General features: G+C 37.7%; 2 protein-coding genes across 4 annotated transcripts in view; one reads left to right on the top strand and one right to left on the bottom strand.

The window, feature by feature from the left end:
• The window catches only part of SMC4 (structural maintenance of chromosomes 4), a 37,769-nt gene extending 29,326 nt beyond the window's left edge, over positions 1-8,443 (top strand). The window contains exons 18-24 of one of the 2 annotated variants that reach the window (XM_045903460.3): positions 3,935-4,124; positions 5,153-5,297; positions 5,607-5,780; positions 6,209-6,391; positions 6,540-6,772; positions 7,489-7,672; positions 8,121-8,443. In XM_045903460.3, the coding sequence (XP_045759416.1) occupies positions 3,935-4,124; positions 5,153-5,297; positions 5,607-5,780; positions 6,209-6,391; positions 6,540-6,772; positions 7,489-7,672; positions 8,121-8,273 (1,262 nt within the window). In that variant the 3' untranslated portion in view covers positions 8,274-8,443. The remainder of the gene's footprint in view (positions 1-3,934; positions 4,125-5,152; positions 5,298-5,606; positions 5,781-6,208; positions 6,392-6,539; positions 6,773-7,488; positions 7,673-8,120) is intronic. The other variant, XM_064585772.1, reaches the window with a different exon arrangement.
• Positions 8,444-9,619: 1,176 nt separating this feature from the next.
• On the bottom strand, positions 9,620-22,873 carry TRIM59 (tripartite motif containing 59). 2 transcript variants are annotated; one of them, XM_045903457.3, is made up of 3 exons: positions 22,718-22,873; positions 21,670-21,748; positions 9,620-12,954 (listed from the first exon to the last, which is right to left on the bottom strand). In XM_045903457.3, exon 3 carries the CDS (start codon positions 12,949-12,951, stop codon positions 11,740-11,742), a length of 1,212 nt encoding a protein of 403 aa, XP_045759413.1. In that variant the 5' UTR covers positions 12,952-12,954; positions 21,670-21,748; positions 22,718-22,873; the 3' UTR covers positions 9,620-11,739. The 2 variants fall into 2 exon arrangements, with proteins under 2 accessions (XP_045759413.1, XP_045759414.1); XM_045903458.3 differs by lacking the exon at positions 21,670-21,748 and having other exon boundaries at positions 22,718-22,872.
• Positions 22,874-25,554: the final 2,681 nt, after the last annotated feature.

The following is a 25,554-nucleotide window of genomic DNA, read 5'->3' as shown; positions in this document are numbered from 1 at the left end:
CAGAATTGGTTTTGAAATTGAAGTTCCCTGATTATGTACTTCAGCAGCCCTGCTTCTCTTTCCATGTTGGATTCAATCAAACATAGATGTGCATCTTATTGCAGGAGGAAGGCATAATGGGTTATGATGACAGACCCCTTCCTGACTTAAAATATTTTAGCTAGTGACTCCAAACACTGTAAGCCTTTTGTCACATCCTCAAGAAAGACCCCTGTTATGGTTCATTTTGTGAGCCCAGGAGGACAAATACTGATTGTCCAGATGCTCCAAAAATGACGGTTTTCTTCCAAAAGAAAAAGAGGTAAAAAGATGTTAAGTAGACACGTCCACTGTGCACATTGAATATTCATCAGTTACCCATATTAACTTTTTTACTTTTGTGGTCCTGCATTTTTGTCTGAATTTTTAATATTAAGATATTCACTCAAGTAGTATCTGCTACTGGTTATGGCCAGGTTTGTTTTAGGTGCTGGTGATTGAGCAAAATGAACAAAATGAAGTCCCTCTATATAAGGACCTCACACTTCAGATGAGGAAGCTAAACATACTGCATTTTATACCGGTTGGTGCTAAGTGATAATAAAACAAGGATTAACAGTGCAGGGTATGGGAATCAGACACAGTGGTTAGATGGACCTCTACTAGAGATACTTGAGCAGAGAGATCCAACGGAAGTGTGAGTGCTAACCATGTGATACTTGGAAAAAGCAGTCTAAGATCATAGAGGGAGGAGTTAAGTACAAAGGCCCTGAGGCAGGAGTATGCTGGGAGTCCCTAGGAACACAAGGAAGCCAGAGTGGCTAAAGTAATGGAAGAATCCAGATAATGTAGGGCCTTACAGGCCAGGTCTCCAAGAGAAATAGCCACTGGAGAGTGATGTACAGGGAAGTAGCATTATCTGACAGGATTTTTTTTTTCCTTGCACTTATTTTGGATCTATATTTTGTTATTGCAGACACTTTGACTTAACCCATGCTCCTCTTTCCCCACACATACCCACAGTATTTTTTGTGACTGCTTTCATGGTACCTAGTTGTCAAAATTGAGAGGCCAAAAATGTGTATCTGTGCCATTTCTAGCAGCACTTTCACAGAGACTGCAGGAATCTGTATTTCATTCTTGTTTGAAAAGGAAGCCTTGACTTTATTAAGAGCCATATATATATATATATAAGCTCTTCTCCTGGAAATACTGGGTATTCATAGATTGTGTTAATGTTTACTCTAAAGGACCCATTTCTGCAAGCATATATTTAAAATTAAATGTTCCATTTTACATTAATTTAAAATCTTAAAAATATTTCATGTCTAGAGAATAAAGGGAGCAAGGTGGTTATAGAATGACTTCAAAATTACAGATTAGGGGCACACCTGGGTGGCTCAGTCGTTAGGCATCTGCCTTCGGCTCAGGTCACGGTCCCGGGGTCCTGGGATCAAGCCCCGCATCGGGCTCTTTGCTCGGCAGGAAGCCTGCTTCTCCCTCTCCTACTCCCCCTGCTTGTGTTCCCCCTCTCGCTGTGTCTCTCCCTGTCAAATAAATAAAATCTTTAAAAAAAAAAAAAAAAATTACAGATTATATACATCACAGTTTTTCCCTCCTACTTCTAATAGACATGCTACTATAGATATTTTTTTAAAAAATGCACGGTAGATTACTTGAAAACAAGGAAGAAAATGTTCTAAAAGTTGGAACCTTTCTAGGGATATTCTGGCCCATCCCCCAAGTGTAAGTTGTGGTTCCAGCCCCCATAGTAGCTGGTGTTCTATCCCATGAGTGAGCAGAGCATGCAGGCAGCCTAATGGAATTTTGATTAAGAGAATATTGACACTGTAAGCAAAACAGTTCATTCAGTAGAGTACTAGGGGTGTGGGGATTACTAGTGTTGGCAATATAGAACTTTTAAATGTGTATGTTTAATATCGTTAGGATAAAAGGGGGATACAGAAGACCAAAAAAGGGAAGAAGTTGTTTTGTTTTAGGAACCAAGTGGTGATTTCAGAAATGTGAAAAAATGAGTTGTTGGAATTAAATTCAATAGATGGGCTGAGGGGCACCTGGGTGGCTCATTCAGTTAAGCGTCCAACTCTTTATTTTGGTTCAGGTCATGATCTCTGGGTCATGAGATCAGGCTCCTTGCTGGGCATGGAGCCTGCTCAAGATTCTCTCTCTACCTCTCCCTCTGCTCCCCCGCTCCACTTGCTTGCTTGCTTTCTCTCTTAAAAAAAAAAAAAAAAAAATACATATATAGAAGGGCTGAAAGAATTCTTTGGTGCTGTAGGACAAAAACAGGAGAAATGGTAAATTATAAGATTGGGAGATTTGTTGCAATTCCAACCTACCTGACAGAAGAGACAATGGAGGGGAAATTAAGTCCTCATCCAATCCTGTTCTCAGTAAATCCTACCTCCTCCTCTGCCAAATGCCTATATACCTCTTACAGAAGCTTTGTGGGACTCTTTCCATAAGTTAGCTCAGTGTTTCTGTTTACCTTTCTAGATATAAGAATTCTTTTTTTAATTTTTTAAGATTTAATTTATTTACTTGAGAGAGCACAAGCATAGGAAAGGGCAGAGGGAGTGGGTAAAGCAGGCTTCCCGCTGAGCAAGGAGCCCGACGCTGGGCTCTCTCGCAGGACCCTGGGATCATAACCTGAGCCAAAGGCAGAGGCTCAACCCACTGAGCCACCCAGGCGCCCCTATAAGTATTCTTAATAGCTTGTATAGTGATTAGAATTTATACATGATGGGTGCCTGGGTGGCTCAGTTGGTTAAACATCCAACTCTTGATTTTGGCTCAGGTCATGGTCTCAGGGTTGTGAGATTGAGCCCTGCGTCAGGCTCTGTGCTCTGTGCTGGGCGTTGGAGCCTGCTTGAGATTCTCTCTCCCTCTACCACTGCTCCACTGCTGCCCTGTGGCCTTCCCCCACCATGTGCATGAACACACTCTCTTAGGGAAAAAAAAAAGAAAGAAAGAAAAAAAGAGAATAGAATCCACTCTGGCTAGTGTAATTGGAATTTATATAGTGCATGCGTGTGTTTAAGAGAGCACTGGATTGTTGACAGAATCATCGGGATGACTAAAGGAAATTTTAGGTTGAACAATGAAGAATAATTTCTAGAGCTATTCTAAAGAACCATCAAAGGATCTATACTGCCTCTTACACAATTGGAAAGTCCTCTTTCAAATTGGGAAGGTGTCACTGCAACTACCAACAACAGGAGGACATTGCACCTACTGTAATTCACACTGTCCACGTTAGTGCTGCTGCTTGACAATACTCACAAAGGTTTTGACTGGATACCAGGACTTCTAATGCCACCAATAAAAGGCAGATTTCTCTGACTGCTTGCCAGTAGAAATGTGTCCGATATATCATGTATGCCTTCCAAATTATGTGAATTCTTTCAATTGAATGGCCCCAAATTATGTTGGACCCTAGTATGAGGGAATCTGGGAAATGTAACTTTTAGTTTTCTGTGCCACAGAGAAAAGTGCCAGTTCATCCTTTCTCCCCGACTTTGTTACAACATGTGAGGGAGAACTTTAAGTTAGGTTAGCAGAATAAAATAACCAGTTTTTCTTTTTACCACAGGCAAGTTAATAGGCATATAGTCTGAGGGTAAAAATCATTGAGACCAATAGTCAAGGAAGTACCTAAGAAAAAGTTGCAAAGATTTTTGAGGAGAACCTGAGGGCATGAAGCCATTAAGAAATAAGTGGGTTATGCTATGGCTAAGCCAGAGAATTTAGCCATGTGTGGTTATAATACCGTTTGTTTTGAGATAGGGTGTTCTGGTTTTTTTGAGATACACTTTTCCCCAAATGTCTAAAATTTCTTTTGCACACATCAGGTTAATGACTGAAGAAATTTACTAGTAAGTGATTGTGTGTGAACCTAGAAACACAAATTGAGTTGTTTTTTTTTTTATTTCAGAATATGACAATGTGGCTGAGAGAGCTGGAAAAGTAGAAGCTGAGGTTAAAAGATTACACAATACCATCGTAGAAATCAATAACCATAAACTCAAGGCCCAACAAGACAAACTTGATAAAATAAATAAGCAATTAGATGAATGTGCTTCTGCTATTACTAAAGCCCAAGTAGCAATCAAGACTGCTGACAGGTAGAGTATGTATGCTACCCTAACCTGTCATCCTCTTGCCTCCCTATTGGAAAAGGGGTTTTATACTTAAATTTAATGTCCTTTAAACATTTCTGCTGTTACTTATTAAGCCTCTCTGGCATGTTTTTATCTAATAGGACTAGTAAAGGGAAACCTATGAACATTTATTTATGATGACCACTTTTGTGTGTGTGTTTTAAGTGGTAAACAGGTATGCCTTGGCAAAGTATAGTTCCGTAACTACCCACTTGTGTGCACATAAAAATCTGTTTTATTTCTCTGGCTTAGAGTAGTTAGATGGTTATTAATTTAAGTAGATCTACATCTAGGAGAATAAGAGGCAAAACTGTCTTGGTAAGTTAGTTTTTAGTTAATTGGATTATTCCATTGTCTTTATTAGGTCTTGTTTTTAAATTAATTTTTAGAGTATTGGTATTTCTAGATAATTAAAGCTAAATGTATATAAAACGTTAAAATGTAAATAACTTTTATCTTAAGAATTTGTTATAATTTTATCTAGTTAAGTTACTCTAGGGTCTGGCTCAAAGGTAGATAAAGCACTAATAAGCCATTTGTTAGGAGCAGAAGATTGCCTAAATACACTGGTCAAAGTAGAAGTAAATTTTATTAAGGGAAAAAACGGTCATTGTTCCCCTCCTTGGGAAACACGTGTTGCCCTAACTGGGAGGTATTATTTATTTGAAGGTATAGCTTCATGGGTGTAGAGATTTAAGAATCTCCACAATCAGCTAAGAAAATGACAAGACTATACTAATAAAATGGACAACTTGGCTTCATGGTCTAAGTTTCATTAATTTATACTCAGAGTTTAATAAAATATACACATCCCAGAAGTGTATGTATAACATAAAAATCATTTCAAGGATGGTTTATTTAGTAAATCATAAATTTTAAATTGTGATAGTAAAATCTCTCATTAATGTTACGAAGTTTTTTGGTAAACTTTCATAAGCAGGATAACAAATCCCTTGTTAGCACATTTCTAATGTATCATTTTGCTTGTTTAGAAATCTTAAAAAAGCACAAGACTCAGTCTTTCGCACAGAGAAAGAAATAAAAGACACTGAGAAAGAAGTAGATGATTTAACAGCAGAACTAAAAAGTCTTGAGGACAAAGCAGCAGAGGTCGTAAAGAACACAAATGCTGCAGAGGTAAGACTTGGAGATGGGAGTGAATGGTATTTGAAGCAATTCAAGGATTTGGATATATGACATCAGTACTCAATAGCTTAAAACTTAATAGCCTAGTAAGAAGTACCCAATAGCTTAAAACTTTTATAGCTATAATTAACATTTGTACAAAAAAAATATGAGTACTGTAACTTTTCCGCAAATAAACCTTTAAAATGGAAGGGGCATAGGGAGCGATTGCTAATTTCTTCATCTCTGTAATGTAAAAATACCTGTTCTTTCTTTCCATTTGGGAAGGTCTTATCTATAGTAGTTCTTCTTGGTTTTTAGGAGTCCTTACCAGAGATCCAAAAAGAACATCGTAATCTACTTCAGGAACTAAAAACAATTCAAGAAAATGAACATGCTCTTCAAAAAGATGCACTTAGTATTAAGTTGAAACTTGAACAAATAGATGGTCACATGGCTGAACATAATTCTAAAATAAAATATTGGCAAAAAGAGGTAAGATGGTTACCATTTAGTTAAATGTCGCTTTAAAATATCCTTTATGAAAGAGTTGTGTTTCTTGTTTCTATTTTGTATTTTTGAGATGTTATGATTCTTAATTCCCAGAGATAATCATTTCTCAGGTTTATAGAATACATAATGAACAATATATAGTAATTTCTATATATAGAGAAGTCTGGGTAATGGTTCATTTTCACCCCAGGGCTGATTCAGAGATTTAACAAAAGGCTACATGAACACTTTGGAACACTACAATTATTTTTCTTGATGTTCTTTGAAAAATAATTGCTACAGAAATTAGCCACAATTCCTTAGTATATATTTTAGTAGATAGGTAATTTGTCGTATTGTGATTTGATTTTTTTTAAAAAACAATTATAGTTCTGTGCCTTCCCTAACACTCACCTTAATTGAACTTTTAGATTTCAAAAATATCATTGCACCCCATAGAAGATAGTCCTCTTGAAGAGATTGCAGTTTTAAGCCCAGAGGATCTTGAAGCAATTAAGAACCCAGATTCTATAACAAATCAAATTGCACTTTTAGAAGCCCAGTGTCATGAAATGAAACCAAACCTTGGTGCCATTGCAGAGTATAAAAAGAAGGTATGAATAAACTGTGTAAATGACTTAGTCTGAAATTCCTTTTAGTCCTTAGCCTAAATTGTGAATTTTAATTTATATAATTAGCAGTTTTAACTCTCATCTCAAAAGAGTAACTGAATAGATGTTTTTCTCATTTTTTTTTCCATAGGAAGAATTATATTTACAGCGGGTAGCAGAATTGGACAAAATTACTTGTGAAAGAGATCAATTTAGACAGGCATATGAAGATCTTCGGAAACAAAGGCTTAATGAATTCATGGCAGGTTTTTATATAATAACAAATAAATTAAAGGAAAATTACCAAATGCTAACTTTGGGAGGTGATGCTGAACTGGAGCTTGTAGACAGCTTGGACCCTTTCTCCGAAGGAATCATGTTCAGGTTTGTAATTATACTGAGTTTTGTTTTGTTTTTAGATTTTATGTATTAGAGAGAGAGAGACAGCAAGAGAGAGAACACAAGCACGGGGAGTGGGAGAGGGAGAAGCAGGCTTCCCGCGGAGCAGGGAGCCCGATGGCGGGGCTCGATCCCAGGACCCTGGGATCATGACCCAAGCCGAAGGCTGACACTCAACGACTGAGCCACCCAGGCGTCCCTATACTGAGTTTTAGATTCTCTTGTTACATCTTTCTACATAATCTCCAAATTGCCAGTATTTTTAAAGGGTGGGATGTGAAGGTTAGCACTCCAGCTTGTTTTATTTGATGGTAAATAGTAATTTGTTTACATATTGGCAGTTTACAGCATAAATTCTGGGCAAGCAGCAAATAATTTTACACAATATTTGTCTAGTTCATCTTTTGAAATTTTTGAGCCATTTTAGTTTAACATTAGGATTTTAAAATTGCAAAGCAAAAAAAATGCACTGGAAACAAGAATAGCAAGAAGTGTTCACTGGCTTACTGTTTAAATCTTAAAATTTTGGTAGGTGTTGTGTTCATTCTCCAATAACATTTTTATAAAATAACCCCAAAAAAGTTTAGATCTGTGAAAAGCAAATTAGAGATCCCCAAGGAAGATGGTAGAAGCCAGTTATGGAAAACAAATCATGAAGTCTTTAACTTTGCAATCTAAGGAGAGATTTTCTTTTAATTCAGTGTTCGACCACCTAAGAAAAGTTGGAAGAAGATCTTCAATCTTTCAGGAGGAGAGAAAACACTTAGTTCTTTGGCTTTAGTATTTGCTCTTCACCACTACAAACCTACTCCTCTGTACTTCATGGATGAGATTGATGCAGCCCTTGATTTTAAAAATGTGTCCATTGTTGCATTTTATATATATGTAAGTAATCATTTAGAGGTTTTCATTCTGAGAATTTTATGATGATATACATGGAATTCATTGACTTCTTACTTTTGAGCTTTTCCCCTGTACTCTTTAATATCATGTCCTAAGACCAAGTCCTTTATTTGAACTAAATATTTCCAATTTGGACAAGTTAAAATATAAACTGATAATGTAAATTAGTAGCAGAAACATAACTAGAATCTCTAGTCTCCTTAGATTTCTTTCCCACTAGAAGACTTCTAGGCAATCATGCTTCCAAAAATACCCAAATTCCTCTCAAACTCAAATACTGTGTCATGAATTACCCATGCTATCATTCCTGTTCATCTTAATTATCAAAGTAATGTTGAATTTATTGCCCAGAAAAAACATTTCAAGGAAGTTTAGATGTTTATTACGATTTGTTATTAATACTTCTAACCTATTTTTTCTTTCTCTTTAGGAACAAACAAAAAATGCCCAGTTCATAATAATTTCTCTTCGAAATAATATGTTTGAGATTTCAGACAGACTTATTGGAATATACAAGACATACAATATAACAAAAAGTGTTGCAGTAAACCCAAAACAAATCGCATCTAAAGGACTTTGTTGAATTTGTTTATACCCAGGATTCCTTAAATTGAATCAGCATATTGTATTATGATTTTCTATTTGTAAAGAATTATAAATTATGTAAAATACATATTCCTAAACTGAATCATATAACTGGCTTCTATTTTATGCTATTAGGAGACATGTTATAAAGTCTAATAAAATATTCTAGGGGTGCCCTGGGTGGCTTGGTTAATAAGTATCTCCCTTTGGCTCAGGTCATGATGCCAGGGTGCTGGGATCGAGCCCTTTATCAGGCTCCCTCCCTCTGCCTCTTCCCTTGCTTGTTCGTGTACTCTTGTCTCTCAAATAAAATCTTTTAAAAAGTACTCTATATACCTGCTTCTAGGAGGCTAGGAGTCTGACCGTTTTGTAAGCAGCAGGCTATGGAGAAAATAAGATGCCTGGGAGGGTCAGGTGATTTGCCCTTAGTCCCAAGCTGTTACCAAGAGAGTTAAAAATGTGTTCGTGAATAGTAAGTTCTAAACTATATCGTGTTAATCAAGATGCAGCATACCATCATGGATCTCTAATCTACAATGGAAAAACCTGCCAACTACTATTGAATAAATTCTTAAGGTATTCTATTTACTATAATTTAATAGTTTAGTCACTATTTATTACCCAAACAATGGGAACACTTTTTTAAACCGTTCTGAATTCTGCAAGATGAAAATTTAAATATTTTATATGCTTTTCTGTGTTTAAAACTTGCAAGAGGGCCAGCAAACAGACAATATCTGAACATGAATAAGATACTCATCAATTAATTGCTTCATTAAAAAATGAAGTATGTAGGGGTTAACTTCCTTAGTATAAATGGAAATTAAGATGGAGTATTTGCCTATCCATTTGCCAGGACACTTTTCTGCACTGCATTAGCTCAGTGTTACCGTGTAACTGAAGCTGGCAACCACTTGGGTTCAAGAGGAATCTTGGTGTTGAATCAAGTCTTTGCCCTGGCTATTTGATTTCTAGATCTTGATTCTAAGGAATTAAAGTTATTAGCTCAATATTCAGCAACCATTGTTTAGGTACTAAAAAATTCCAACAAAGATGGTTTATATCATGTCATTAAATATGTAAATACATTAGCATGGACTTAAATAAAGCAAGATCTGAAACTCAAGTGTGGTCATTTGTTTTAAATCAAGATATAAGGGAAAAGTAAAACTATAATCAAGTGCTTTTTCATCGGTGAAAGCAGTGATTAATGGAGCTTAACACTAGTACTAAAGCTCTATGACATGTCTTAAAGATTTAAAATAGATAATTCCCATACTCATATGAAAATTCCCCAAAGCTACCACTCGAGTTTGAGCACCTTATTAAGCCACTCAATGCAAATAAAATAGCAAAATAAGTTTATTAAAATATATATTTTGTTATACATAAAACTTAGAAATATTTCAAGATTATATACTTTAAATTTTACAATTTCATCCTCCAGGTAAGAATTAAAAAACAGAACAGCATGTTTTAAGAATCGGTTATTTGGGGGCGCCTGGGTGGCTCAGATGGTTAAGCGTCTGCCTTCGGCTCAGGTCATGATCCCAGGGTCCTGGGATCGAGTACCGCATCGGGCTCTCTGCTCCTTGGGAGCCTGCTTCTCCCTCTGCCTCTCTCTGTCTCTTATGAATAAATAAATAAAATCTTAAAAAAAAAAAAAGAATCGGTTATTTGTATTCTTGACTATATTCATGCAAACTACATAAAATTCAGTTTTGTCTAAGAACTGGCAACTTACAAAATGGTAATGTCAAACCTAAGATGTGTGTATATGTTCCAATCTTATAGATGATTCTTAGACATAAATTAGTCCTAATTGAATAAAAATCCTGGCTTAAAGTTTTGGTAGCATAACAGCAGGAACTCTGGAAAGACATTGTCTCCCATATGCTGACTGTAGGCCTTGGGCAAATCACTTTTTGTGTTTGCTTATCTACAAAAAGAAGTTAATACCTACTTCAGACATGTGACATTAAGTGCTTGACACAAATAGCTAACAAAATTTCAGTGCTTACTAATACACGTATTCAAAAAGTTGTGGCATTTTTGTATTGTGACTAATCCACTTCAGTCTAAAGTTAATATGTTGTATTTATATTTCAGTACCTTAATATTTAGCTCCCACCACCACCTCTATTAATACCCTCCAGATGTTCTTTGCCCACACGATTGTTAACTGTGCTAGATATATATTCTGATTCTGGTCATATATTTGACTTGATAGAGCCAGCCACCTTTGTGGTAAGATAGTCTCAGCAGATAAGACTTTAGGAGCATTTTAGAACTACAGCCATATTAATTCATTATAATTTATATGTAGTATAGAACCAGGAGCATTCCCTAAAATGACTTGAAAAGTCTCTGAACTAGATAGGGTTCCTAGGGAATGGATCTAAGAGCAACAGCCAATTTGGAATTCTGGAAAACAAATGACCTTTTACTTAGTTTTCATGGACAAAAGTCCTACCACAAGAACCACAATTCCAGTCCCTGTTAACAATAAGGAAACTAATCAAAGGGATTTGACTTAAGAGCTACACAGGCTCCCATTTAAGCAAAATTCAAGAAAGTTAAATTATTGGTACTTTGATAATAGCCTAAGCAAATAGCAGAAAAGCCCATTTTTAAGACAAATAGAGTTAATATGATGCCACCTAAATCTAATGATGGAATATATCAACAATATACTATGCTGGTAACATGTTTTGAATTTTTAATCTAAGAACTGATTTGACTGGCAAGACTAAAGCACTAACCAAAAAGTCAAACTTACACAAACCACAGAATAAAATAAGACCATCATTTGAAAAGGTCACTGTTTGTTCCCTAACAAAATATTTCCAAAAGCAGTAACTTTGTCAGGAATGAATGTTGATAAACATTGTAGGGCTCTTAAATCTATCTTAAAATACATAAATGCCTCAGGTATGTTTGATCAAAAATATCCTTAATGTAAGCAATCCCTTACCACTTTTAGACTTTGCTACTTGAATTTAAAACCTCTACTCACCATCCTTATTTGGCAAAAGGCTTTCAAGCCACATCAAAATAAAGGCCTATACACTCTAAGGATTTTGCCATCTTTTAATCTAAAAACTATACATAAAGAACTGCAACACTAACCACTGCAGTAATAGAATGCTAAAAGACAAAAAATGCTAAAAGATAGTATTGATACAGGAATGTTTCAATGCGAGAGCAATAAAGTAAATGGGCTAATGTATTAAAGCAAGTGAACTAGATACTACTCTGGTTTAGACACCTTATGTATGATTTCTAACTGACATATTTCCATCATCTAAGAGGCATGGATGGTTTAACATATTTCTATATATTTGTTGTAACTCTGATAGGTCAGTTGGCTATTTTGTTTATCCATCGTACCCTATTTCTCCCTTTAGCAATGGTTTAGTCTGCTGTACAGAGTAAGCCTATTTAAACAATTCAGATTTGAATTTTCAACGATAAACTATTTTCCACAGGAATTCCTTCAGTAAATATAAAGTGTGACATAGCATATTCTTTAAATCATGCAGATTGTTAGATAAACTTTGGTAAACAGATAGAGAGACTTCAGAAAAACATATTGAAGTGATTTCATTTAAAAAGGTTATTATGTGTTGGTTAAAAAAGAGGAACAACATCAGTATCACTGAAATTAAAGTAACTATAACAACGTTTAAAATCTTAAAAAATTCAACTTCTTTTTCATCTTTGTCAGGCCAGGAACATGGCATCCTCTTTGAAGAAATTTTCATTTCAGGAATGAGAAGTTTCTTAATTTGTCCAATTTCTGTTCTGCTCCAATCTTCTTTCAATATTTGGCTTACTCGAGGATAAATTTCAACAGGTTGAACCTCAGGAAGTGGTCTTTGTTTCAAAATCTGCACATGTTGGCGGATATCATCAACTTTTTCAAGAAATTTAAGTGGAGACTCTTCCTGTAAAGATGATGTCAGTGTCATTAATTCAAGTTGCTGCTCTCTTATTTCTTTCATTCTTTCAATTTGTGGAGTATATTCTTGATTAATCAGATTGCTAACATCACAGAGAGCAGCGAGGAAAACTTTTTTTTTCTGTTCTAATGTATCACTAAGCTCCTTAAAATACTGTAAGACAACTTCCTTATCACTTTGGACCATTTTTTCTGAATGAGATTTCTGTTCTTCCAGCTTTTCAATAAGACGAGTAAGATCTGTCCAGTGTGTGTCAGTTAACTGTTCAAGCAGTTTTTGAGGCGTGTCCTTTTCTTTCAGATAAGCACTTTGAAGATCATCTATGGGATGACCATGATGTTCACCTATGGTAAGGCAGTGACCACAAACTAGTTTTTTATCTAGGAGACAGTAAACATTTAATGGTTGTCTGTAATGTTCAGGACAGGTGACAATATCTGGATGGTCTTCTTGCTGGTACTTTTCAATAATAGCCCTTAATGCAAAATTAACAGGTAAAGATTCAATACCAGTTGGAGCAATTTCAATAACACTTCTGCAGTTAGGGCATTTGAGTGGAATTCGTAAAGGTCTCCATATATAAAAGTTCCCAGATGCTTGAAGAACGTTTTCCAAACAATTTCTACAAAATGTATGAGAGCACGGTAGTACACGAGGATCTTCAAAAATACTGTAACAAATGGGACATGTTAACTCGTCCTCAAAATTGTGCATTTCCTGTAAAGAAAAGAAAATATTTTAAGTCTCTATGTAACAAAGACACTTGTACATACCATATAAAGTTTTAGGTGTTAACCTCAAAACTATTAATATACTGTGCTTGTCATTTAAAAGATAATTACGATGTTTAAGATTTTTAAATACAGCTTTTTTTTTTTTTTAAAGATTTATTTATTTATTTATTTGAGAGAGCGAGAATGAGAGAGAGTACATGAGACGGGGGAGGGTCAGAGGGAGAAGCAGACTCCCTGCTGAGCAGGGAGCCCGATGCGGGACTCGATCCGGGGACTCCAGGATCATGACCTGAGCCGAAAGCAGTTGCTTAACCAACTGAGCCACCCAGGCGCCCTAAATACAGCTTTCTAAGTAATACAATTCCTAATAATATAGACATCATTTTTAAGAGCTTACTTTGAGACAAAAATCATGCTAAACAATTCTAACTTGTCGTAAATACTTCAAATTAAAGTTATTTAAGTTTGCTTCTATGCAAAAGTAAAATTCAGTGTTCTGTTGAAGTCTACTTAATGATAACCTGTGCAATTTTTACATTCTAAGTGCTAAAATCTAAACTATGCACAAGAACTGGAAGTCCTAGCCATAGCAGACAAGAAAAAAGAAAAGGCATCTACGTTGGTTAAAAAAAAAAAAAGTAAAACTGTGATTATTTGCAAATGACAGGATACTTTATATAGAAAACCCTAAAGATCACCAAAAAACTTAGATAGAATAAATGAAGATTCAGTAAAGTTGCAGTATACAAAATTAATCTGTTGCATTTCTATACACTTAACAGTAGCAGGAAGAAATTAACCACACTTACCAGAATAAAATACCTAGGAATAAATCAAGAAGGTGAAAGACATGTACTCTGAAAACTATTCAACACTGATGGAAGAAACTGAAGACAACATAAACAGGTTGAAAAATATGCCATACTCTGGACTGGAAGAACATTGTCAAAATGTCTATACTACCTAAAGCAATCTACAGATTCAATGTAATCTCTATCAGAATACCAATAGTATTTTTCATAGAACTAGAAAAAGCCTAAAATTTGTATGGAACCACAAAAGATCCTGAATAGCCAAAGCAATCTTGTAAAAGAACAACAAAGTGGGAGGTACCACAACCCCATATTTCAAACTATACTACAAAGCTGGAGTAGTTAAAACAGTATCGTACTGGTACAAAAACACAAAGATCAATGAACAGGATAGCCCAGAAATAAACTCACACTTACATGGGCAATCTCTGACAATGGAGACAAGAATATACAATGAGGAAAAGATAATCACTTTAATGATGCTGGGAAAACTGAACAGCTCTATGCTAAAGACTGAAACTGGACCACTTTTTTTATACCATATAAAAAAATAAACTAAAAGTGGATTAAAATACCCAAATGTAAAACCTGAAAACTCCATCAAGAAAACATAGAAAATAATCTATGGGGACATTGGTCTTGGCAACATTTTTCTAGATATGTCTCCTTAAGCAAGGGAAACAAAAATAAATTGGAACTACACCAAAATTAAAAGTTTCTGCCCAGCAAATGAAAAGGCAATGGGAGGTTATTTGCAAATGATACCTATCTGATAAGGGGTTAATATCCAAAATATATGAGGAACTTGTACAACCCAACACCAAAAACAATCCAATTAAAAAATGGGCAGAGGGCCTGAATAAACAGTTTTTCAAAGACATACAGATGGCCAACAGACACGACACAATGCTCAACATCACTGATCATCAGGGAAACGCACATCAAAACCACAAGACACCACCTTAGGTTTGTCAGAATGGCTAGTATCAGACAAGAAAAATAAGTGTTGGCAAGGATGTGGAAAAAACGGAATCCTGCACTGTTGATGGAGTGTAAATTGGTGCAATCACTGGAAAACAGTATGGAGGTTCCTCAAAAAACTAAAAATAGAAATACCATACAGCCCAGTAATTCCACTCCTAGATATTTATCCAACAAAAATAACACTAAATCCAAAAGATGTATGCACCCCATGTTCACTGCAGCATTATTTGCAATAGCCAAGATACGGAGGCAGTAGAAGTGCCCATCATAAATGAACAGATGAGATCTGGTGTGTATGTATGCATATATATGTATGTGTGTGTGTATGATAAATATATAGAAACAATGGAATAATAATCAGCCATAGAAAAATGAGATTTTATCATCTGCAATAACATGGATGGACCTAGAGGGTATTATGCTAAGCAAAATAAGACTAATACCATGTGATTTCACTTATATGTGGAACCTAAACAGATGAGCAGAGGCACCTGGATGGCTCAGTTGGTTGAGTGTCCGACTCTTGGTTTCAACTCCAGGTCATGATCTCAGGGTCATGGGATAGAGTCCCACATCAGGCTCCTTGCTTAGCACAGAGTCTGCTTAAGATTCTCTCTCTCCCTCTTCCTCTGCCCTCCCCCCCTGCTAGTGCTCTCTCTCATTCTAAAATAAATTAAATCTTTTTAAAAAATAAATGAGCAAACAAAAACACCAAAACAGATCCATAAATACAGGAACAAAAGTGGTTGTGGTCAGGGGGAGGGTGGGGATGGTGAAATGGGTGAAGAGGATGATAGGAAGGTTCGGGCTTCCAGTTATGGGATAAGCCATGAAGATGAAAGGTACAACACTGGGAATACAGTATTTTAATAGGTCTGTATAGTGACATGGTAGCTATAATTGTGTGAGCATACCATAATGAATATAGAGTTGCTGAAACTGTTGTACACATGAAACTAATGTAATGTATCATTTATACTCAAAAATAAGTTAGGATTCTTTTTTAAGATTTTATTTATTTGCCAGAGAGAGAGAGCATGAGCAAGCACAAGCAGGGGGGAGTGGCAGGCAGAGGGAGAAGCAGGCTCCCCCCTGAGCAAGGAGCCCGATATGGGACTCGATCCCAGGACCCCGGGATCATGACCTGACCCGAAGGCGGACACTTAACCAACTGAGCTACCCAGGTGTCCAATGGATTTTTTTTTAATTATGCAAAAATAGGCAAGATTGAACATTCCTACTAAATAACAAATTGGGATTAGCAAAACTATATTCTTTAATTAAAAAGAATTCATGTTCCCAGTTGGCTCAACCATAGTTCCTAAGGCAAGGTATTAAATTTCTCTAGTAACAGTTACTATAAATTTCTTAGCTTCTTCAGTTGAAATACTAGTATGCTTAAAGTCCAGGATCAGCGTAGTTTAATATTCCAAAGTAATAATTCTAATTTGCAGATTTGGAAGGGAAAAACATTTTTTAATTAGTCCTTCCAATAAAAATCAGTTTTAAAGATGAAGTGTTGATTGGGGTTAACTATGAATTACTGACTAGTAGAGCGTTAGTGGTAAAGAACATCATTATTCCTCTTTCCTTAATGAAAGAAACCCAGCAATAGTAACTTGACCTCTTGGCAAGATACTTTTGACATTTCCAACAACAAAAGCCTGACAGTTTTGTACCCTACCTCGTCTTACAGTCTTAGTTTGTACCTATCCTCAAATTCAAGCCACAATCTCCAGGAATTACTTAGCTCTGACAGAGAAAAAGCAAGTTACACCACCATTTAGAGAACCTTAAAGAGCAAAACAAAAAATCCAAGTCCCATTCATGTAAAATATAAAGGTTACCAAATCATCCTCTATAAAACTAACTTTTAAGATGAGTAATTTGAGAAGACATCTACAAATAATTGTGTACTTTTATTAACTATTAAAAACCTCTCTAGACTTTTTGGCTCTGTGCTCCTTCACATTTTTAAAATCAAACTCTTATTCAAGTCTCAAACTGGGCCCTGCCTCCTCCCAAATTAGGTCTCTTATTAATCTCACTGAATGCTGTCCTGCCAATTTATGGTATTTAACTGGAGTTATTAAGAGAATTTTGTAACATTTTCCTATATATTAGGATGTAAGCCTGCAATAAGGGCAGGAATTGTGTCTAAACACAGAACTTGTAGGTATTCACTACATGTATTCACTAAACACATAGTAAGGATTCACTCAACATTGGTTGAATAAACACTACCCCTTCAGAAACCAATGTTAATGTCAGATCTTACTTTTTTGTTTTTTAAAAAACAGCAAAATCTCTACTTTGTTTAGGAAAAGCTATAACAGGAGAGTCTATCAAAAATTACTCCATTCAGATTGACAATATTCAGAACGCTATTAAGTCAAAATGTGTCACACAGATCCTAAGCTTCAACTGTGAAACATTCCGGGAAATTAAGTAATTGGGCAACAGTACAGAAGATGACATTCATTGCAGATAAGTCCAAGAGAATGCATGCTGGGAAGATTTCATGACTTTACACCATATCTACAGAGAGCTCTATAATCACACAAAACCACCCATGAAAAACAAACATGTTTCTCAGAGGATTTTAGTGATGTCAGAATTCATAATGAAGGAATAAACAAAACAGCACTTTGCAGGGGAAAAATGACATTTGATCAGTGGACATATATTCAATTTAGATTTAATATTAGAGCTATTTAATGTTTAAGTGCCAAAATTAGGCCTAAAACAGAATCAAACCTTTCCCTCTAAAGTCTTATTTGACAAAAGGCTAGAAAACATTTTTCCCTGAGAACCATTTAGGGATCCCAAAAGCTCAACTTTGTTTACAATGAAGATATTTATAACAATACTGAAAGAAAATGTCATCTCCTGAGCTCATATAAAATAGAAAGCAAATATGGTCTCAAAAGTTAACTTTCACAGTACATAAACATTTTTAATAAAATTTAATTAGAAGTTTGTAGTTAACTTGAAGACACAGAAATGAAATCCGACTCTTGGATGACCCTCTTCTTGCTCTTAAAAACTGATTTTAGGCAATAAATTTATGACAAGTCAGAACTGGTTAACAGAAGCAAGCCTGGTTAAAAACAACTCTGTAAGGCCAGCAACTTTCTGACTCTGGTTATTGCCCTAGAAACAGAAGATAAAGGTGGTTTTCATGCTTAGAAGCTAGTCCTTCCGGAAACTAGTATGAAATTTTATGCACCAGCAGTTTTCTATATCCAGCTCAGACTTTTGAGAGGGAAAAAAGGAGCAAAAACTTTACCTATGTATATCTTCTAGGATGAATGTCTTGGATTTATCTATGTTGTATGTATGTAACAACACTGGAAACTAGAAGGCAGTGAAGCATTTTCCTCAATGTTCTCAGGAAAAAATGGCTTCCAACCTAAAATTCTATACCCAGAAAAATAAATTTTGGAAAAGAAAAGCAAGAATTCTCACCAGATTAATGGTGAAATTAAATCCAGGACAACTGTGCAGCAAGCCTAAAGAACTAGTCTGGGAAAAGAAGACAGATCCAAAAGGAATCCAAAAGGTCTTTAAGAAATGGAACTGACAGTATTTCAAGTGTCTGAACATATTGAGAGGTGATGACAAAACTAAAGTTTGGGAAAAGTGACAGAATCATGAAATGGGAGGAAATATATGGCTCATTTATCATATTAGTCATAATATTAAATACTGATTTTACCAAAAACATGACTTATGGACTGAATGCCTGTGTCCCCCCAAAATTCATGTTGAAATCCTAGCCGTTAATGTGATGGTATTAGGAAGTACAGCCTTTGGGAGGTGATTAGGCACCCCAGAAAGGGAGCTCTTACCAGAACCCAACTATACTGGCATCCTGATCTTGGACTTCCCAGCCTCTAGAACTGTGAAAAATCTGTTGTTTAGGCCATTTAGCCCATGGTATTTTTGTTGTAACAGCCCAAACTAAGAAAATGACAATTATACTGGCTGGAGGGAATAAAGGAAGGAAACAGTGCTTAAGAACTAAATCTTAGGGGCGCCTAGGTGGCCCAGTCATTCAGCGTCTGCCTTCGGCTCAGGTCATGATCCCAGGGTCCTGGGATCGAGCCCCACATCAGGCTCCCTGCTCCGCAGGAAGCCTGCTTCTCCCCCTCCCACTCCCCCTGCTTGTGTTCCCTCTCTCGCTGTCTCTCTGTCAAATAAATAAAATCTTTAAAAAAAAAATCTATAAACAGATACCAAAATAAATCATTAAATGAAAGTGGTTGCTTCTGGGGAGCAGGAAGCAGGAGTGGGGAGAGTGAGGGCAGGGGACTACTATTTTTCATTATTAACCTAAATACTGCTATTTTATTTTCAACTATTAACATCTAATTAAAAACATAAAATTTTAGACAGAGACAATCCTAAAGCATCTAGGCAAAAAAGTAAGATATCTAAAAAAGGAAAAAACAATGGTCTCAGAATTCTCTTCTGGGAAATTTTAATTTCCAAAAATGGCCACAACAATCATCTCCCACAAATGCTCCTCCACGGGGTGGCTTCAGAGGTACTCCCCCATCAAAAGATGAAATCTCTTCCCCACAAAAAACCCGGGCAGGCTATGTGACTACTTTGATCAACAGGACATAAAGTACAAGGGATGCTATGACCGTTCTGGGTATACCCCTTAATTAGCCTGGCAGGTTACTGCACCAGAGCCATGAATCACTATGTAAAACAAAGTTCAGACTACTCTGCTGGCAAGAGAGGAAAAGTAGGGAAGCAATGAAGTACCAGACATGTGAGCGAAAAAGTCATCATGAACATGCAGCCAGCCAAGCCTTCAGATATTTGTTACATGGTGGTACATAACCAGAACATCTCCAAAGCAACAAGGAATGCTGAAAGATCATATAGCAATGTCCACAGGGTCTAGAAGGAAAAGGATATGACCTAAGAATTATGTACCCAGCCAAGATGTACTTTATTCATGTGAAACAAAAATACTCTTAGGAAAATCTATAGGGTTTAAAAAAAAAATTGTATAGAGCAGAGCTGAAGCTATATACTTCCATTACCAAACAAAAGGAATATAAAAAGGATTCATCTAAAGAAAAAGAGTTAGGGGCAACTGGGTGGCTCAGTCGTTAAGCGTCTGCCTTCAGCTCAGGTCATGATCCCAGGGTCCTGGGATCGAACCCGACATCGGGCTCTCTGCTCAGCAGGAAGCCTGCTTCTCCTCTCCCACTCCCCCTGCTTGTGTTCCCTCTCTTGCTGTCTGTCAAATAAATAAAATCTTTAAAAGAGAAAAAAAGGAAAACCAACCTAGGAAAGGCAAAAGAAAAATAATAAAAATAAATGAAGAAAACAATGAATTAACAAAATTGCTAGTGATAGACCCAAGAGTTGTCAGCTCTTTAAATAAATAAGCCATTAGCTATCTGGGACAGGCAGCCTCCAAGATGGCCCCCAATGACCTCCACTTCTAGTACTCATGTCCTTTTGTAATCCCGTTCCCTTGAGTGTCGACTGGACCTAGTGACTCCCTTCTTTTTAAGATTTTATTTATTTATTTGAGAGAGAGAGCACAGAGCCTCCATAATGTCTAACTAGCATATTATAGGTGCTCAGTATTGGGAATAGATTATGGAGAACAGTACAAAAAAAATATCATTATCCATTCCATTACACAGTAGTGTGTAAATGATTTTTTAAATTTTAATTCACTAATAATGGCTTTCATCTCTAAACATGAATAGTAATAAAACATCCATTACATTTTACAACCTCTGAAGAAAATTATGCTTACATTATAGGGTTAAGTGAGTTGCTCTAGAACTTATAGTGTGAGTCAGCTATAAGGCTGGGAAAATTCTGATTGGGTCTCACATCTTTGTCGCCCTAACTGATACAAAGCACATTTTATGCAATTCAAGATTACTTTAGAAATACTACAACTGTGCCATCCATATACCTAGGGCAAGATTTTAAAGATACTTTTGCACATATAAATATACAAAAATAATGAAGGGTCACCATAACTCTTTCAAATTAAAAAAAAAAAAATTCCTATGGTCAGATATGACTTTAACTCTGCCCATTTGCACTGTTCTTGCATTTTGACATCAACCTATTTCCCCAAACTAACAAAGAAACTACTTACGTGATTTAACCAAGAACTGAAATGAGAAATTCAGATTTTCATTGCTTTTTCCTCAGTACTTTTCACAGTGAAAATATATTCAGCAATATGTTTGCTGAAAGGTAATGTTAAAACTAACATTACCTGAAATCAAAATTTCACCTTGCCAGACTAAATTATGGTACCTTACTTCAAAGGATAGCTACATAGTCATCAAAAAAAATGCAAATCAGTATGTAAATGCATAGTAAAAAGGTATCCAGATAACTTAAGTAATAAATGCAACTTGCAGGTCTGTATATATAAAATGATATCATTTGTGTGTTTAGATGTACACAAGTCCTCATAAAATTTCTGAAAGGGTATACAAAAGTGACGAAGGTATAGGTCAGATGAGGGAGTTGTTTTCACTTTATGCTCCTCCTAGATGGCTTTTTTCCCCCAAGATTTAAAAATCTCAACTTGGGCACCTGGGTGGCTCAGCTGGTTAAGCGACTGCTTTCGGCTCAGGTCATGATCCTGGAGTCCCGGGATCGAGTCCCGCATCGGGCTCCCTCTGACCCTCACCCCTCTCATGTGCTCTCGCATTGGGCTCCCTGCTCGGCAGGGAGTCTGCTTCTCCCTCTGACCCTCCCCCCTCTCATGCTCTCTCTCTATCTCATTCTGTCTCAAATAAATAAATAAAATCTTTAAAAATCTCAACTTACACTTTAAATCACATACTTAAAAAAATTTACCCAGGATTTCTTTTGTATTCACTTAATCTTTCAGGGCTTACCTAACTTTGCTGATCTTCTGGCTTAGTGACTGAATATACTTGATCTTCTCCAACTTTTTCAGTTTCTTTTATTTGTATTCTAAAATTAAAACAATTTTATCTTAATATTTTAGATTTACATTCTCGAAGAATGTATTAAATATGACATCACAGGAATGGTTATTTCACTCTTTGATGTTTATCTCCCCTATGCCTCATTGTGTTTTATAAAAATAGTGACAAATATCAACAGTTGTTGGTGCAGGAGAGGTATCACTTGTACACTGAAAATCCCAACAATCCTGTGACCAAATATTGTCACAAAGGACCTCTTTGTGTAGCGTCAAGTATCTTACGAGTACTTGAAAATGTTAGCCAACAATGGTGATGACGGAGCGAACATTCGTGCGCATTTTAGACTTCTTAAAGTTAACCTGAAGACAAGAAACATCCATAGGAGTGAAAGATCCTGTCAGCCTAAAATTATAAATACTGATTTGGATTATTCCCATCAATACGTCTCTACATCGCTCAGTTCTGCCATTTAAATGTTGTGGCGTCCTGGGTCAGTTTTCCCTATTGCCCCTCAGAACTGAGGTTTCACACCTGTAAAATGGGCATAATTACACCCACTGTTAAGTCTCACGAGAACCTCTCACAAAGAAGGGCCTCAGCATAACCGCACCCTCCCCTTTCTCCAAGGGTTAGGACAAATCTTCCCGAGCCTCCCTCCTAATGCCCTTCCACCGCCCCGGCGCCCCCCGCCCGAAACCACGCGAGGCAGAGCAGGTCTGTGGAGTCCCGCTCTTCTCATTCACCCTCCCCACCACACACGGCCTGCTCCCTCACGGAAATTTAGCTCCGTTCATACGGGACGGAGGAAAACGAGGTTCCGCAACCTCCTCCTCCGGGACGAGAGAGAATAAATGCAGGACCCATGCCCATCCTCTCCATCATCAAGCCCCTGGAACTCTCCACCAAACACACCCAGTACACCTGCCTGCGCTTCCAGGCAAAGAGGGACCCAGAGATGCCTTCCCGAACCCGAAGAGACGCTCCTTAGACTCACCCCGGGAAGTTGGAGACCAACCTACTCCAACAGGCCAGAACTGCTCTACTGCCTCCAGACTCCGCGTCCCCGAGATGCTTGGCGTCCCCGCCCTCCTCCGCCCTGAGAGATTTCAGGTGCCCAGACGGGGCGGGGCCTCGCGGCGCCTCACGACGCAGGCGCAGTCTCCCAGCAACATTCAACTGCGTAGCGTCGGCCAATGGGAAAGAGCGCGCGGCCGCCGTTCAAAAGTAAACGGCCGGTAGCGCCTGCGGAGGCGGGGGCGTCACTGCGAAGGCTTGGCTCGAAGCCCTGGGCCAGCTTCCCGCACCTGCGCACTAGGCGCCCGCCCGCCTCTCGGAAGCTGCGGAGGCACGCGGCAGGAGGCGCTTCAGTGCGCGCGGGGGCCTCTGGAAGCCGCCGACTTAGGCTGGGCCGCCGCCGCCTTGGGGAGGTGGGACGTCGTCCAAGGCCCCGGGAGAGTGGAGCCTGGCGGCGGCTGACTACCCCCACAAGAAACATTCATAGGGCTGTTTTTTACTCGGAACCGATCTGGCACGTCCTGATTCTAGGCTTTGAAGTGCAGCGTCTCCCATTGTTACCTCCCAGGTTCCCTGCAGCGGGCAACCTCCACCGGCACACGCAACCCAGCCTGCAAGCTCCGTCCTCCCCTGACTCCGAGTTTCCTACCCGGACCCACCAGAGCTCTTGGCTGAGCGTAGGGGCGGGGGCTTCTGATTAATTACAGTTCTCTTAAAGAGAACTTACTCTGTGACAGCTAGTGGGACCCTAGGACTTCTTTAGGACCATCTCCCTCATCTCCCTCCCTCCTTTTCCCAGCCTCGTGAAATTATCGCCTACAGATGGCCACTGTTGCTCAGTATTCCTGATTTCTGATTCAATCTCTTCGCCCTATCTCACCTTAAGCCCCTAGAATCAGAAAACATGCAGTTCACTAGTCCTTTAACCTTTTTTTCTTGAGAAACTTTATCCAGCTTTATCTCAAGACTCTTACACACTTTCCATCTCTTAACTATACTGAGAAGTCATTTGACACTGTGCTAGATAAAACAGCCTTGGGGGCGCCTGGGTGGCTCAGTCGTTAAGCGTGGGCCTTCGGCTCAGGTCGTGATCCCGGGGTCCTGGGATCGAGCCCCGCATCGGGCTCCCTGCTCCGCGGGAAGCCTGCTTCTCCCTCTCCCACTCCCCCTGCTTGTGTTCCCTCTCTCGCTGTGTCTCTGTCAAATAAATAAATAAAACCTTTAAAAAAAAATGAGCCTTGGTATACTGTGTATTGCCAGTACCTTCAGGTATTAGGCTCTTATGCAGTAAATTATAGTAAAATATTAAACATGATTGAAAAAGTTCTCAGTCAGTTTCAGATATCTTCGCCAATTCAGTTACTGAAAAGTTTGCTTATGATGTATGGATTCTGGCAATATCCCAAGATTCCTACTGTTACATGATGGTATAGCTCCATTTCAGCTTTATTATGCATATATATTTCCTATTTAAATATTGGATTCATCCTGATAGATTTTTAATTTCCTGTCATAATAATATGGATCTCTTTCCATAGCAATAAATACACTATATCTATATAAAAATTATTCTCTTTAAAAAAAAAAGTGAACCAGTGAAGTTAACTATGGATTTTGGGTGATTATGATGTGTCAGTGTAGATTCATCACTTGTAACAAATGTACTGTTGCAGGATCGGGGAACGCAAAGGCCAAGATAGCATTTTTGAGACATTGTATGGTACAACTTAGTAAGTTTATTTAAGTAGCGCAAGGACAGGACCTTGTATGAAGCTGGTTATATGCTTAGTGCTCAAGGGGGAGGGGACATGCGGGAAGTATTAGATCATGAATGTTTTCTTCGAAATTCTACTCCTTAAACTACTTTCCCAAGATGTTCTGGTGCTTATCATTCAGCCGTATATATTAACTATTGGTGAGATGTACAGGCAGTCATGAGACCCTTTCAGAATGTAGCAACCAGCACACATTTGATCTTTATCAAGACTGTGCAGGCTATAGATCAGCCTACTGGGCTAAAGGTGAACATTTTTCTCCTTCTATCCCTCATCATTTCCCCCCTTGACCAATTTTTGGTCTTTAAATCTCTAAAATTGTTGAAGGGTGAAGGGCTCATCTTCTGTAACTTCTCCAAGCTGACAGGGGTCATAGAGATGTCCCTACCTATGGACGGAAATTGGTCACTATCTGTCCCTGTAAATAACTATTACAGAAGCCATTGCTACAGAGTTCAGTTTCTAGTAGTAAGACTCATCTGTCGGCTGGGCAAGGGAGTCAGGAACCGCTCGCATGTATCTGGGCAATAGGAGAGAACAAAGTGAAAAGACAATATATTAGTATTAATGTTTTAATGAAAATAAGAGCAATGAGAAGATCCTTTAGCATGGACCATGGTCCACTTCCTGACCAGGAATGTAACCAGTCATTAAGTGGCAATGTAGGGCTTTTAAGAGCACCAATTTAATTATTCTTATTCTTATATTTTTCTTATAATCTGGAATATAGACACAACATTCCACTGTAATAACGGCACATGATCCTCCTTGTGCCTCTGCTAAGACATCTAATGCCATTCTATTTTATAACATTTGAGTTACCTTGGTGCTTAATAATGTAATGCTGTCTTGAGAGGCATTTAAGGCCTTAATTGTGTTTTTATCAAGGGCCTCCATGTGTCTTATGACATCTTCTAAATCTACTGATGGAAGAAAAATAGACATCAGATGCTCATACCAATGGAACATGGCTCTTGTCCCTCATCGTTTTAGACACGGAAGATTAGCCGGACTGGGGGTAGTCCTAGTGCTATTGCCGTGC

Source organism: Mirounga angustirostris, unplaced genomic scaffold (assembly GCF_029215605.1).
Source record: "Mirounga angustirostris isolate CCGP_5_RB_7025 unplaced genomic scaffold, mMirAng1.0.hap1 SCAF_1, whole genome shotgun sequence".
Lineage (NCBI taxonomy): Eukaryota > Metazoa > Chordata > Mammalia > Carnivora > Phocidae > Mirounga > Mirounga angustirostris.
This window is presented reverse-complemented; position numbering and strand designations above follow the sequence as displayed.

Coding starts and splice junctions, on each gene's coding strand:
- TRIM59 (XM_045903457.3), bottom strand. CDS start 12,951: ATGCACAATTTTGAGGACGAGTTAACATGTCCCATTTGTTACAGTATT.